The sequence below is a fragment of the Zalophus californianus genome, chromosome 7 (assembly GCF_009762305.2).
Source record: "Zalophus californianus isolate mZalCal1 chromosome 7, mZalCal1.pri.v2, whole genome shotgun sequence".
In the NCBI taxonomy this organism is placed as follows: Eukaryota; Metazoa; Chordata; class Mammalia; order Carnivora; family Otariidae; genus Zalophus; species Zalophus californianus.
Window position 1 is genome coordinate 112,387,651 of NC_045601.1, and position 14,735 is coordinate 112,402,385.

Consider the following 14,735-nt stretch of genomic DNA (forward strand, 5'->3'; position numbering starts at 1 on the left):
CTGTATAACTGGCTAAGCACTCAAAGAGACACGTCTCTGTGAAACTAACATTATGTTGTCAGGATCTGCATTTGCCTCTTCTGTGACATTATTAAGAAGAAAGGGAGAGGGATTTCTTAACCACCAATGCCTGTGGACAATGCTGGATACCCTGGCAGGCCGTGGTTAGCAGCCGCTGATGTGCCCAGACAGACATTTATTGATAGGAAACTGGATCAGTGGCACCTCTTCATGGGGATGGGTAATTGACCAATGACAGGATGATTAGTCTGTGACATTTGACCCACAGCTTCTATTGTTTGTGATGACTGACTTGCTTTCCTAGTCACTGTATCTGAAAAAGCTCAATGATTCTGAATTGACACCCAGAGGGAGAGTGCTACAGAGCTGAATGACTAACAATTTCCCCATCTAAGAGGCAGGAGATCTGACAATCCCGGAAACTCTTCCTCTGTGGAAGCCCAATCACATGGTACACTGGCTTTATTTATTTATTTTTTTAAGATTTTATTTATTTATTTGAGAGAGAGAGAATGAGAGACAGCATGAGAGGGAGGAGGGTCAGAGGGAGAAGCAGACTCCCTGCTGAGCAGGGAGCCCGATGCGGGACTCGATCTCGGGACTCCAGGCTCATGACCTGAGCCAAAGGCAGTCGCTTAACCAACTGAGCCACCCAGGCACCCCGGTACACTGGCTTTAAAAAATTCGGGTTTCTTTGTAGATGGTGACTACGAAGACAAAGGACTCAGACAGGAATTGTCTTGATCACTGCAGTCTTTTTTCCTAAGGGAGGATATAATTGTTTTGTGGGTAAAAATGTCTTTTGTCTGTTTCCATCCACAGAAATCATTTCTTCCTTTCCTGAGCCTTTACCTGTAGCCGGGTAGGCAAGCAGAGCCTTCTTCCTTGACAGACAATGCTTGCACCTAACCACAGTCCGTGGGTGCCTAATCCTGCAAGTGTGTACTGTACCAGTCCCCTTGTGGTGTTCTGAAGAGGCTGACCTTGAAACATAACCCCTGACCATCCCTCCCCTCCCCCCCATTTTCTTTCACTCAATTAATAAACATTTCTTGAGCCTTCTACTGTGTGCCAGGCACCGTTCTAAGCACCAGGGATAGAGCATTGAATAAAGAATTGAGTAAAGAATAAAGAAAACAAACATCGGCACTGTCATAGAGTTAATGTTCTCGTCAGGGGGAGATAAACAGTAAACAACACTGTAACATGTCAGATTCTTCGAAGGGCTACAGAACAAACTGGAAGTGGGGGGTTGGGGGTAGAGATGGTGCTATTTTAGATGCAGTGGTCAGGGAAGGCCTGTGCAGAGCCTGAAGGAGGGGAAGAGCAAGCCATCTGGGGACCTAAGGGATGAGCATCACAGGCAGAGTACCAAGGCCCCAAGGGGGAGCATGTCTGGCAGGTGACAGGAGCAGTGAGGAGGCCAGTGTGGCTGGAGCTGGGTGAAGGGGGCAGAGAGCAGGAGGCAAGGTGAGGGAGGTGACTTAGAGAGTCGACAGCCCTGAGATTTGTTGCTATTTCTGTATTCAGTCACCAACTTCCAGAACCATCCCACCCACCACCACACATCCATCCCAGCATTTCATTAGCACCATTAGAGGAGAGTTTTCTTGGCTGAGGAGAAGAGAGGCCGGGCGGGGGGAGGTCGCCATGTCTTCAGAAGCACCTTCGTTGCTCCTGACCTGCCTTTATCCCAGCTCCTGGAAGAGAAACTGCAGAGGCATCCAGTCTGGCATTGCAGCCTGGCAGGAAACTTGCTCCCCAGCTCTTTCTTTCCTTTCTCTCTCCCAAGAGCCAGAGCAGGCCGTGTAACTGGGAAATAAAGAAACTTGGCTTTGTTGTTGCTAGGTTTACAGGCATAGCCAAAGTTATTCATTGTATATGAGAGAAAAAGAGAGAAATTGTCTGGAATATACCTTACAAGTGGGGAACTGATTAGTAATTATATCATTTTTGTGCCGCTTTAAAACATTAAAATTTAAATAACAGGAAATCTTCAGAGGTCTGACCACATAAAAAGACCAGGGTAAAGTGATAATAACTAACCAAATCTACCTAATGTCTTAGTTTATAGTCCCTCTGTCGCCTTAGTTTAAGACTTATTATCCTTCTACTTGTTAATCATGGGATCTTTATCAGTGTTTTCAGGCTGATATGAGAATCACACATGCTGTGTATTATGTATACCTCTTGCCCAGTCCTTTTCAGCTAATCAGTGACAGCACTTTGTGGAAACCCTAATTATAAGATAGTCAATTGAATTAACAATTTTTACATTAGCCTGAAAATGATTGTTTTGTAATTGATATGCGCAATACTGTAAGTAAAACTCCCCTAATGCTTTAACTAACAAACTTAATTGCAAGTAAGTGGGCTGTCCAGAGATGAAACCGTGCACGTAGATGCAACTAAATAAACCCGTAGTCTCTCTGGGTGCTATGAGGATTCAAGAGTTAATGACACAAAAAGAGTTAGAGTTCCTCAGTTGAAAAGTGTTACATGAACATACGTTAGGACAAAATGGGTCCAGTCCATAGTATGTTCTTTGTGGGTATTCATAATCTCTTTAGTCTGTGGGGATGAGCCTTTTTTTATTTTGCAGTAGGAAGAAACCAGTTCCACTACTTATAAAAGTTAATCTGGCTCAGAATGTCCGAAGCATGAAATCAGTTTATGTCTTGTGGTTATTAAACATAGAGACAATGAAACAATAGCAAGTTTATCTTTGAAAAAAAATTAGGTATGCCACTGTGGTCCATATTCATCCCAGCATATTTTTCTTTCTCTGGGAGCTGTCAGGCCCATGCCCAGTTCAGCTGCCCTTTCACTGTTGTGTGGCTACGACCAGCTCTAGATTATCTCTTCAGTTTGTAAATTGCGGAGACCCCTTTTTGACTGCTCTTTTTCCTTCTTCCCACTGCTTACCGCCCTGCCAGGCCATTGCTCATCTGCTTCCCTCCCAAAGGGTAGGCGCAGAAAAGAAAAAGGAGAGGAATCACAAACCATTCAATTGTGTTTCCTATTTAATAGCTCCAAATGAAGGCTTGGTTGTTCAGGGTGGGGAGAGGAACGGAAGCTAATGACGCAAAGGATGTTTTGTAATTGTTTGAGTATTTTCTACATCTGTGCTGCCCTCGGTCTCTCACAGGACCACAGATAATCTCCGGTTGAAGATAGCAATTTTGTAATACTGAGATGGACATGGGTCCTTGCGGTGCTTTCCAGGTGCCTAGTACAGTACTCTGCTGTGAGTACTCAGTAAACACTCATTGACTGAACTGACAACATCGTATGTTAGTGCAACTAAAGGGAGTTCTATCTATCAACTAAATTGGACATCATATTTGCTCAGTGTGTCTGATCTCAGTGTATGTGAGGAAACTGCTAACGATTTGGCATCTCCAGCAAATGACTGAGATTAAGCTGGGGAGTTAGCACTCACGTTAGCACAGGGAAGGGCCGCCTGACTCCTGCGCTTCACGCCGCTTCCATTTCATTCTGAGTGCTGCACAGGCAAGCAGTCCATCCATTTACATCAGGAGAGCCTTCTTTGCAACCAGAGAGTGAGAAATTTCCTTTTTATAGTTTAAAGAATACAACAAACATCTAAATATATGACTCCTCTGGCTTGGATTAAGATTGCCTATAATTCTAGTCAAAATTGGCAAGATATTTTACAAAATTTGCTTCATATCAGTCATGCTGAGCATCATCCATCACAGCCCCAAACCAAAGAATTCTTTCTTGTCTCACTGATCCATGATTTATTTACCAAGTGTTGTTTCTCTCTCAGCCTATCTGCCTCGCACTAAAGTCTTCTCTTATCACCCTCTGAGCTCAGAACTCTGGTTCCGAGAAAAATTGTTGAATAGAAAATTGTATCTGTGGTCCCCAGTAGACACTGGAGTCTGGGCTGGGTGAATACTTAGGGGACCAGAAATCCTAGAGCCTGGAAACAGCAGAGTTTGGGGGCATGGTAAATATGTCTCAGCCAGTTTCATCCTAGAGGTATTTCAAGACCAGAAAATATTGCTATGGCAACTAAGTTGCATGTTAAAAATACAGGAGGGGCACTAGAATTCAGATGTTCTTTGGAGAAGCAGGAAAGGTTAAATGCCAGAAGTGTGTGCGTGCGTGCACGCGTGCGTTTCTGTATGTTTGATTTACCTCACATGTCAGCCATTTCTCTCTCTTGACTGATTAGAGAACTTGACAGCTAGTCATCATAAAATATAGCTGGATACATGAAAAGAAAAATTTTTCTAGTTTTCAAAGATTAACCCATCAAGAAGACATTTTTACACAAGATATCAGTATTTGAATCAGTATTTCACACACAAACATATGTTTAGTAATTATCCAGAATTTTTACTTAAGACACTTGTAAGAAAAATCTTTAGAAACAACCACAAAACAAGTAATAAAATCGCAATAGATACCTATCTATCAATAATTACTTTGAATGTAAATGGACTAAATGCTCCAATCAAAAGACATGAGTTGGGAGAATGAATTAAAAAAAACAAGACCCATTTATATGCTGCCTACAAGAGACTTATTTATTTATTTATTCATACAAGAGACTCATTTCAGACCTAAAGACACCTACAGATTGAAAGTAAGGGAATAGAGAAACATCTATCATGCAAATGGGTGTCAAAAGAAAGCCGGAGTAGCAATTATATGAGACAAAATAGATTTTACAACAAAGACTCTAAAAAAAGACAAAGAAGGACACTATATAATAATAAAGGGAACAACCCAACAAGAAGATATAACAATTGTAAATATTTATGTACCCAACATAGGAGTACTCAGATACATAAAACAGTTAATAACAAACAGGAAGGAACTAATCAATAATAATATAATAATAGTAGGGGACTTTAACACCCCCCTTACATCGATGGACAGGTCATCTAAACAAAATCAACAAGGAAACAATGGCTCTGAATGACACAGTGGAGCAGATGGATTTAACCGATATATTCAGAACACTCCATCCTAAAACAGCAGAATACACATTCTTTTCAGGTGCACGTAGGACATTCTCCAGAATAGATCACATACTAGGTCACAAATCAAGTCTCAACAAATTCAAAATGATCAAAATCATACCATGATGGGGTGCCTGGGTAGCTTAGTCATTAAGCATCTGCCCTCAGCTCAGGTCATGATCCCAGGATCCTGAGATCGAGCCTCGCATCAGGCTCCCTGCTCAGCGGGAAGCCTGCTTCTCCCTCTGCCACTCTCCCTGCTTGTGTTCCTTCTCTTGCTGTCTCTCTCTCTGTCAAATAAATAAAATCTTTAAAAAAAAATCATACTATGCATCTTTTCTAACCAAAACACTTTGAAATTAGAAATCAACCACAAGAAAATATCCAGAAAGACCACAAATACATGGAAGTTAAATAACATGCTCCTAAATGATGAATGGGTCAACCAGGAAATAAAAGAAGAAATTTAAAAGAACATGGAAGCAAATGAAAATGAAAACACAATGGTCCAAACCCTTTGGGATGCAGCAAAAGCAGTCCTAAGAGGGAAGTTCATAGTGATACAGACCTACCTCAAGGAGCAAGAAAAATCTCAAATAAACACCTAACCTTACACCTAAAGGAGCTAGGAAAAGAACAACAAGCAAAGCTTAAAACCAGCAGAAGAAAGGAAATAATAAAGATTAGAGCAGAAATAAATGATATAGAAACTAAAAAACCAATAGAACAAATCAATGAAACCTGGAGCTAGTTCTTTGAAAATATGGATAAAATTGATAAACATCTAGGCAGAGGTATCAAGAAAAAAACAGAGGACTCAAATAAATAAAACCACAAATGAGAGAGGAAAAATAACAGCACCACAGAAAGACAAACAATTAGAAGAGAATGTTATGAGAAATTATATGCCAACAAATTGGACAACCTAGAAGAAGTGGATAAATTCCTAGAAATGTATAAACTGCCAAAACTGAAACAGGAAGAAATAGGAAATTTGAACAGACTGATAACCAGCAAAGAAACTGAATCAGTGATCAGAAAACTTCCAACAAACAGAAATCCAGGACTAGATGGCTTGACAGGTGAATTCTACCAAACATTTAAGGAAGAGTGAATACTCATTCTTCACAAACTATTCCAAAAAAGAAAAAAAAGGAAAACTTCCAAATTCATTCTATGAGACCAGCATTATCCTAATAGTAAAACTGGATAAAGAAACAACAACAAAAAAAACAGAACTACAGGCCAGTATCTCTGATAAACATATATGCAAAAATCCTCAGTAAAATACTAGCAAACTGAACCCAACAATACATTAAAAAAATCATTCACCACAATCAAGTGGGATTTATTCCTGGGTTGCAAGGGTGGTTCAATATTCACAAATCAATCAACATGATGCATCACATCAATAAGAGAAATGATAAAAACCATATGATCATTTCAGTAGATGCATAAAAAGCTTTTGACAAAATACAACATCCGTTCATGATAAAATCCCTCAACAAAGCAGGTTTGGAGGGAACATATCTCAACGTAATAAAGGCCATCTATGAAAAACCCACAGCTCACATCATCCTCAGTGGGGGGAAAACTGAGAGCTTTTCCTCGAAGGTCAGGAATAAGTCAAGGATGTACACTCTCACCACTTTCATTCAACAACATGCTGGAAGTCCTAGCCATAGCAGTCAGACAACAAAAAGAAATAAAAGATATCCAAATCAGTAAGGAAGAAGTAAAACTATCATTATTTGCAGATGACATTGTACTATATGTAGAAAACCCAAAAGACTCCACCAAAACACTACTAGAATTGATAAACCAATTCACTAAAATCTCAGGATACAATATCGATGTACAGAAATCTGTTGCCTTTCTATACGCCAGTAGTGAGGCCTCAGAAAGAGAAATTAAGGAATCAGTCCCATTTACAGTTGCACCCAAAATAGTAAGATACCTAGGAATAAACCTAACCAAAGAGGTGAAAGACCTGTACTCTGAAAACTATAAAATAGTGATGAAAGAAATTCAAGATGACACAAAGAAATGGAAACACATTCCATGCACTGGAAGAACAGATATTGTTAAAATGTCTATACTACCCAAAGCAATATATACATTTAATGTAATCCCTAACAAAATACCAACAGCATTTTTCACAGAACTAGAATAAACAATCCTGAAATTTGTATGGAACCACAAAAGACCCTGAATAACCAAAGCAATCTTGAAAAAGAAAAGCAAAGGTGGAGGCGTCACAATTCTGGACTTCAAGTTATGTTACAAAGCTGTAATCATCAAAACAGTATGGTACTGGCACAAAAATAGACACATAGATCAATAGAACAGACTAGAAAACCCAGAAATAAACCCACAACTATATGGCCAATTAATCTTCAACAAAGCAGGAAAGAATATCCAATGGGAAAAGGACAGTCTCTTCAACAAATGGTGTTGAGAAAAGTGGACAGCTACATGCAAAAGAAAGAAACTGGATCACTTTCTTACATCATACACAAAATTCAAAATGGATCAAAGACCTAAATGTGAGACCTGAAACCATAAAAGTCCTAGAAGAGAGCACAGCAGTAATTTCTCTGACATTGGCCATGGCAACATTTTTCTAGATATGTCTCCTGAGGCAAGGGGAACAAAAGCAAAAATACACTATTGGGACTACATCAAAATAAGAAGGTTCTGCACAGCGAAGGAAACAATCAAAACTAAACGCAAACTATAGGATGGGAGAAGATATTTGCAAATGACATATCCAGTAAAGGGTTAGTATCCAAAATATATAAAGAACTTATAAAACTCAACACCCAAAAAGCAAATAATCCAATTAAAAAATGGGCAATATACATGAATAGACATTTCTCCAAAGAAGACATACAGATGGCCCACAGACAGATGAAAAGATGTGCATCATCACTTACCATCAGGGAAATGCAAATCAAAACTACAATGAGATATCACCTCCCACCTGTCAGAATGGCTAAAATCAAAAACACAAGAAACAACTGTTGGTGAGAATGTGGAGAAAAAGGAACACTGGTGCAGTGTTGGTGATAATGCAAACCGGTGCAGCCACTCTGGAAAATAGTATGGCGTTTCCTCAGAAAGTTAAAAATAGAACTACCCTAGGATCCGGCAGTTGCACTACTGGGTATTTACCCAAAGAATACAAAAACACTAATTCAAAGGGATACATGCACCCTGGTGTTTATAGCAGCATTATTTACATAAGCTAAGATATGGAAGCAGCCCAAGTGTCCATCGATTGATGAATGGATAAAAAAGAATACAAAAGAACTTCATCTTGCCATTTGCAATGACATGGATGAAGCTAGAGAATATAATGCTAAGGAAAATAAGTCAGAGAAAGACAAATACCATATGATTTCACTCATATGTGGACTTTAAGAAACAAAACAAACAAGCAATGGGAAAAACAGAGAGAAACAAACCAAGAAACAGACTGAACTCTAGAGAACAAACTGATGGTTACCAGAGGGGAGGGGGTGGGGGGATAGGGGAAATAAGCGATGAGGATTGAAGAGCACGCTTATCGTGATGAGCACAGAATGATATATGGATGTGTTGAATATCTATATTGTACACCTGAAACTAATATACCACTGTTTATTAACTAACTGGAATTAGAATAAAAACTTAAAAAAAAAAAAAATAAGACCCTCTAAAACAAATACTACTTTACCAATAGTTCTTTAAACAATCATTTTTAACACCAGAATCATTTACCTTGGAAGAGCAAATAAAAGGAAAGCATCAACCTACCCTTTCTGTTGTTTCACTTTGGCAGATGCTTTCCACACTGCTCCCTAGCCGCACCCCCACAGGCATAAAGGGTCACAGAAATGTGGCTGTTCTCATGAGAGCTTACGGAAGCATAGGACTTTCCACAAATTGCCCCAAATTTCAACAAATTTAATACATCATATTGCTTAAGTATACCTTTTGAGTATTAAGTGAATAAAGCTATTCTGAAAACTGATAAAAGGTCACAGCCACTTAAGGTTAATCTTTGAATTAATCCAGTGCAGCAATCTACCTTTGAAAAGAAAACCCTCATTCCTCAGGTGCCCTTAAATCGGAGATTTTTTCCCCCCTAGGAACTCAGTTTTGTCACCTTGTTAGTTGCATTTGGTGCCTCTTGGTAGCACCTGATGCAATCGCTCTCTCTTTTTTTAAGCTTAGCCCTTTGTAAACTGGTAACCACAGAGGCACTTGTTCGAAACATTCTGAACCAGCAGAAGCACTGAGATCAAGAAAAATCCTTCCACCTCCCCCCTTCTTTCCTCTCCCATCTGTCCACCTCTGTTTTGCATCCTTCTCCAAGGAAAAACGATTATGATAACAGGCTGGTTGGTGGCCCTTAGGCACTCCTTTCAGCAACTCTCCTGGACACTCAGGGGCTGAGGTCCAGCTGAGGAATCCTTTTTTGTCTGTCTGCTGCGTTGCCTCTTTCAACAATGTATTAGATTCAGTATAAGGGGTATTGGTTACCTAGATAAAATGCAGAGTACGCGTTCACTTCTGCCTGGATTTTCTTTCCGTCCCTCCTTAAGACCTAACAGTGGGATCCTCTTCCTTTTTCCTCATGATATCCAAAACCGTGTCCCTCAATGATTATGACATTACCAGCCTTGTCACATTATTCTTTTACTGTAACTGATACCCCAGTCTAGACTGTTCAGATTTTCCATACGGTTTAATGTTTAGAAGTGGCTAATGGTCCTTTCCCTTGCCATGTCTTAGAGTAGCTCTGAAGCTCTGGCGGCTTCATTGTCTCCATGGAAGAGGTGAAGAAACCAAAGTATAATTGAGTTCCTTCTCTTTTTCTCTCCACCATGAACGTGACAGTGCAGCCAGTGCTAAAACTCTAGCTGGGAAGATCCCAATGTGTTGCACAATTTTTACAGAGCCTCCTATGGCCTTAAAAGAAAATGAGAGAAGGCATCACACCTTCTGGTTCAACGCATTCTCTTTCCTAAGGGTGTAAGTTGTAGACACTTCCATTAAACGTTGTGGCTAGGCCTTGACGACGTTTCTTTTTATTCCTAGCCTTTGTTTGCTCCAAAGGAGCTTACATTTGGGCAGCATTTAGCCGCAGATAACAGAGAACCAGATTAAGAAAGACTTTTTAAATGTACACGTGTGTTTGTTTTGCTTTCACTTGTTTGTGTGGGTCTCACATAACAAAATGTCCACAGGTGGATGTTGCGGGCATTAGTTCCACAAGTCAGCGAGCTCCTCAATTTTCTTGGTCTTTTTCACATGCATTTTTGCCTCAGAGTAAAATGACCTCTGTGAAGGCTTTAACTACCTCATCTGCATTTAGGCAGGAAGAAAGAGAGGGCCAAGATTAAAGAGCTCTGCCAACCAAGTCTGTACCTTTTTATTAGGAAAAGCCCAAGCTCGTTTTGGAACCCCACCTAGCTGACTTCCACTGAGTGAAGAGGTGGAACTGTGTCTTATGCTCAGCCCTAGCGAGGTTGCAGAAGTGGAGGGTCACGATAAGGGGTTGGCTCATCCAGTCAGCAGTTCTGCCATACAACCCTACCTGCTGCTTGACATTTCACATCTACCTTGGAAGTTTTATAAATCCCCATATTTCATGTGGTGTCTCTGTTGTTTTTTTTAAACAGCCTTATTGAGATATAAGTCATATATCATACAATTTACCATTTAAAGTATACAATTCAGCAGGGGTTTTTTTTCCACTTATTTTTTAAAAATGCCCTTTAAGCTTATAGCTTCTGGATGTATCCAAAAGAGTAAATATAATAATTGTATTTTATATCATTCTCAGCTTCAAAAATATTCTGTAAATAAAAAGCCTGTGTCTGCTCACTGGGTAGTTCTGATCCAAAACAAGCAGAATTACTGATCATCTGTGTTTGCTTTCTTTTTTTTTCTTTTTTAATAAATATGAGGGTTTCTTTTCTTTTCTTTTTTTCTAAAGATTTTATTGATTTATTTGAGAAAGAGAGAGCACAGAAGGAGAGGGAGAAACAGATTCCCCACTGAGCAGGGACCCTCTCCCCGGGGCAGGACTCATCCCAGGACCCTGAGATCATGACCTGAGCTGAAGGCAGACGCTTAATCGACTTAGCCACCCAGGTGCCCCTCCTGGGCATTCCTACTTCCTGTTTTATCTTTTAGGGCAGGCAGGGTTAAGGTTACTGCCTCAGCTCAGGTTCAGCTCAGCGCCTGACAGCAGGAGCCAATGATTTCTTTCTTACTCACTCTGTTTTAATGGTACTACTTGGGTTGATCTTTTCTTAAATTGTAGTGATAAGAACCAAGAATAAGTTTTAGGTGTTGAAGAAGGGATGGGGCAGGCCACGAAGTTTGCTTTGATTGGAACTGTTGAGGCATAACCAACTTGGGAATAGGGAGTGCTCCATATCGTATGCCTTTTGCATAAGAGGTTTGAGCCAAAAATTCTACTAGCAATTAAGTCCTTTTGCTTCTGAATTGCTGAGATTCTCCTGGCATATACATATATCAAGAACCTTGTGGGAAAGGGTAGGTGGCGGTCTAGTGTAATAGATTTTATTCCTAAGTCCCTTAGGTATATACCATTTAATTGTCCTCTCCTGCCTAATGCACACCTTTCTTCCTGGAGGTTAAAAAAAATAATAAAGCAGGGCACCTGGGTGGCTCAGTCAGTTAAGTGTCCAAGTCTTGATATCATTTCAGGTCTTGATTTTGGGGTTGTGAGTTCAAGCCACGCCCACTATTTTTTTACTTAAAATAAGTAAATAACATCTATACTCAAATAGTATCTTTATTTTTATTTTTTTATTTTTTGCTTTTTGAAATTTTTATTGCCTTCCTGAATACAAACACATTTTTAGTTTGTATTTTGCTTGACTTCTTTCCATTGGTCTCTTAATATCTTTTTTCTTTTTTTTTTTTAGTGTTCCATGATTCATTGTTTGTGTATAACACCCAGTACTCCATGCAGAACGTGCCCTCTTTAATACCTATCACCAGGCTAACCCATCCTCCCACCCCCCTCCCCTCTAGAACCCTCAGTTTGTTTTTCAGAGTCCATCGTCTCTCATGATTCATCTCCCCCTCTGACTGCCCCCCTTCACTCTTTCCCTCCTGCTATCTTCTTTTTTTTTTTTAACATATAATGTATTATTTGTTTCAGAGGTACAGATCTGTGATTCAACAGTCTTGCACAATTCACAGTGCTCACCATAGCACATACCCTCCCCAGTGTCTATCACCCAGCTGCCCCATCCCTCCCACCCCCCACCACTCCAGCAACCCTCAGTTTCTTTCCTGCGATTAAGAATTCCTCTTATCAGTGAGGTCATATAATACCTGTCTTTTCTCTGATTGACTTATTTCGCTCAGCATAACACCCTCCAGTTCCATCCACATCATTGCAAATGGCAAGATTTCATTCTTTTTGATGGCTGCATAATATTCCATTGTGTGTGTGTGTGTGTGTGTGTGTGTGTGTGTGTGTGTGTGTGTGTACACCACATCTTCTTTTTTCTTTAAGATTTTATTTATTCATTTGAGACACAGAGATACAGAGAGAGATAAAGCATGAGCAGGGAGAGGGAGAAGCAGGCTCCTCGCTGAGCCAGGAGCCCAATGTGGGGCTCGATCCCAGGACACCGGGATCATTACCTGAGCTGAAGGCAGATGCCTAACCATCTGAGCCACCCAGGTGCCCCTATACCACATCTTCTTTATCCATTCATCTGTCGATGGACATCTTGGCTCTTTCCACAGTTTGGCTATTGTGGACATTGCTGCTATAAACATTGGGGTGCATGTACCCCTTCGGATCCCTACATTTGTATCTTTGGGGTAAATACCCAGTAGTGCAATTGCTGGATCGTATGGTACCTCTATTTTCAACTGTTTGAGGAACCTCCATACCGTTTTCCAGAGTGGTTGCACCAGCTTGCATTCCCACCAACAGTGTAGGAGGGTTCCCCTTTCTCCACATCCCCGCCAACATCTATCATTTCCTGACTTGTTAATTTTAGCCATTCTGACGGGTGTGAGGTGGTATCTCATTGAGGTTTTGATTTGGATTTCCCTGATGCCGAGCGATGTTGAGCACTTTTTCATGTGTCTGTTGGCCATTTGGATGTCTTCTTTGGAAAAATGTCTGTTCATGTCTTCTGCCCATTTCTTGATTGGATCATTTGTTCTTTGGGTGTTGAGTTTGATAAGTTCTTTATAGATTTTGGATACTAGCCCTTTATCTGATATGTCATTGGCAAATATCTTCTCCCATTCTGTCGGTTGTCTTTTGGTTTTGTGGACTGTTTCTTTTGCTTTTTATCTTGATGAAGTCCCAATAGTTCATTTTTGCCCTTGCTTCCCTTGCCTTTGGCGATGTTTCTAGGAAGAAGTTGCTGCGGCTGAGGTCGAAGAGGTTGCTGCCTGTGTTCTCCTTTAGGATTTTGATGTACTCCTGTCTCACATTGAGGTCTTTCAGCCATTTGGAGTCTATTTTTGTGTGTGGTGTAAGGAAATGGTCCAGTTTCATTCTTCTGCACGTGGCTGTACAATTTTCCCAACACCATTTGTTGAGGAGACTGTCTTTTTTCCATTGGACATTCTTTCCCTGCTTTGTCAAAGATGAGTTTACCATAGAATTGAGCGTCCATTTCTGGGCTCTCTTTTCTGTTCCATTGATCTCTGTGTCTGTTTTTGTGCCAGTACCATACTGTCTTGATGATGACAGCTTTGTAATAGAGCTGGAAGTCCGGAATTGTGATGCCATCAGCTTTGCTTTTCTTTCTCAACATTCCTCTGGCCATTCGGGGTCTTTTCTGGTTCCATACAAATTTTAGGATTATTTGTTCCATTTCATTGAAAAAAGTGGATGGTGTTTTGATAGGGATTGCATTGAATGTGTAGATTGCTCTAGGTAGCATTGACATCTTCACAATATTTGTTCTTCCGATCCATGAGCATGGAACGTTTTTCTATTTCTTTGTGTCTTCCTCAAGTTCTTTCATGAGTATTTTATAGTTTTCTGAGTACAGATTCTTTGCCTCTTTGGTTAGATTTATTCCTAAGTATCTTATGGTTTTGGGTGCAATTGTGAATGGGATCGACTCCTTATTTTCTCTTTCTTCTGTCTTGTTGTTGGTGTATAGGAATGCCACTGATTTCTGTGCATTGATTTTATATCCTGCCACTTTACTGAATTCCTGTATGAGTTCTAGCAGTTTTGGGGTGGAGTCTTTTGGGTTTTCCACATAAAGTATCCTATCATCTGCAAAGAATGAGAGTTTGACTTCTTCTTTGCCTATTTGGATGCCTTTGATTTCTTCTTGTTGTCTGATTGCTGTGGCTAGGACTTCTAATACTATGTTGAATAGCAGTGGTGATAGTGGACATCCCTGCCGTGTTCCTGACCTTAGGGGGAAAGCTCTCAGTTTTTCCCCATTGAGAATGATGTTCGCTGTGTGTTTTTTATAGATGGCTTTTATGATATTGAAGTATGTACCCTCTATCCCTAGACTCTGAAGAGTTTGATCAAGAAAGGATGCTGTACTTTGTCAAATACTTTTTCTGCATCTATTGAGAGGATCATATGGTTCTTGTTCTTTCTTTTATTAATGTATTGTATCACGTTGATTGATTTGCAGATGTTGAACCACCCTTGCAGCCCAGGGATAAATCCCACTTGGTCGTGGTGGATGA

The 14,735-nt window shown here is 40.2% G+C and overlaps 1 protein-coding gene across 7 annotated transcripts in view; it reads left to right on the forward strand.

Moving 5' to 3' along the window:
- BTBD9 (BTB domain containing 9) overlaps window positions 1–14,735 on the forward strand; it is a 437,181-nt gene that overhangs the window by 321,905 nt on the left and 100,541 nt on the right. Inside the window, exon 10 of one of the 7 annotated variants that reach the window (XM_027601883.2) lies at window positions 844–1,067. The exons of the other annotated variants lie outside the window; for them this stretch is intronic. Coding sequence (XP_027457684.1) covers window positions 844–865 — 22 coding nt within the window. The 3' untranslated portion in view covers window positions 866–1,067. Of the gene's footprint in view, window positions 1–843; window positions 1,068–14,735 lie in introns of those variants that run through there. 7 annotated transcript variants of the gene reach the window in all.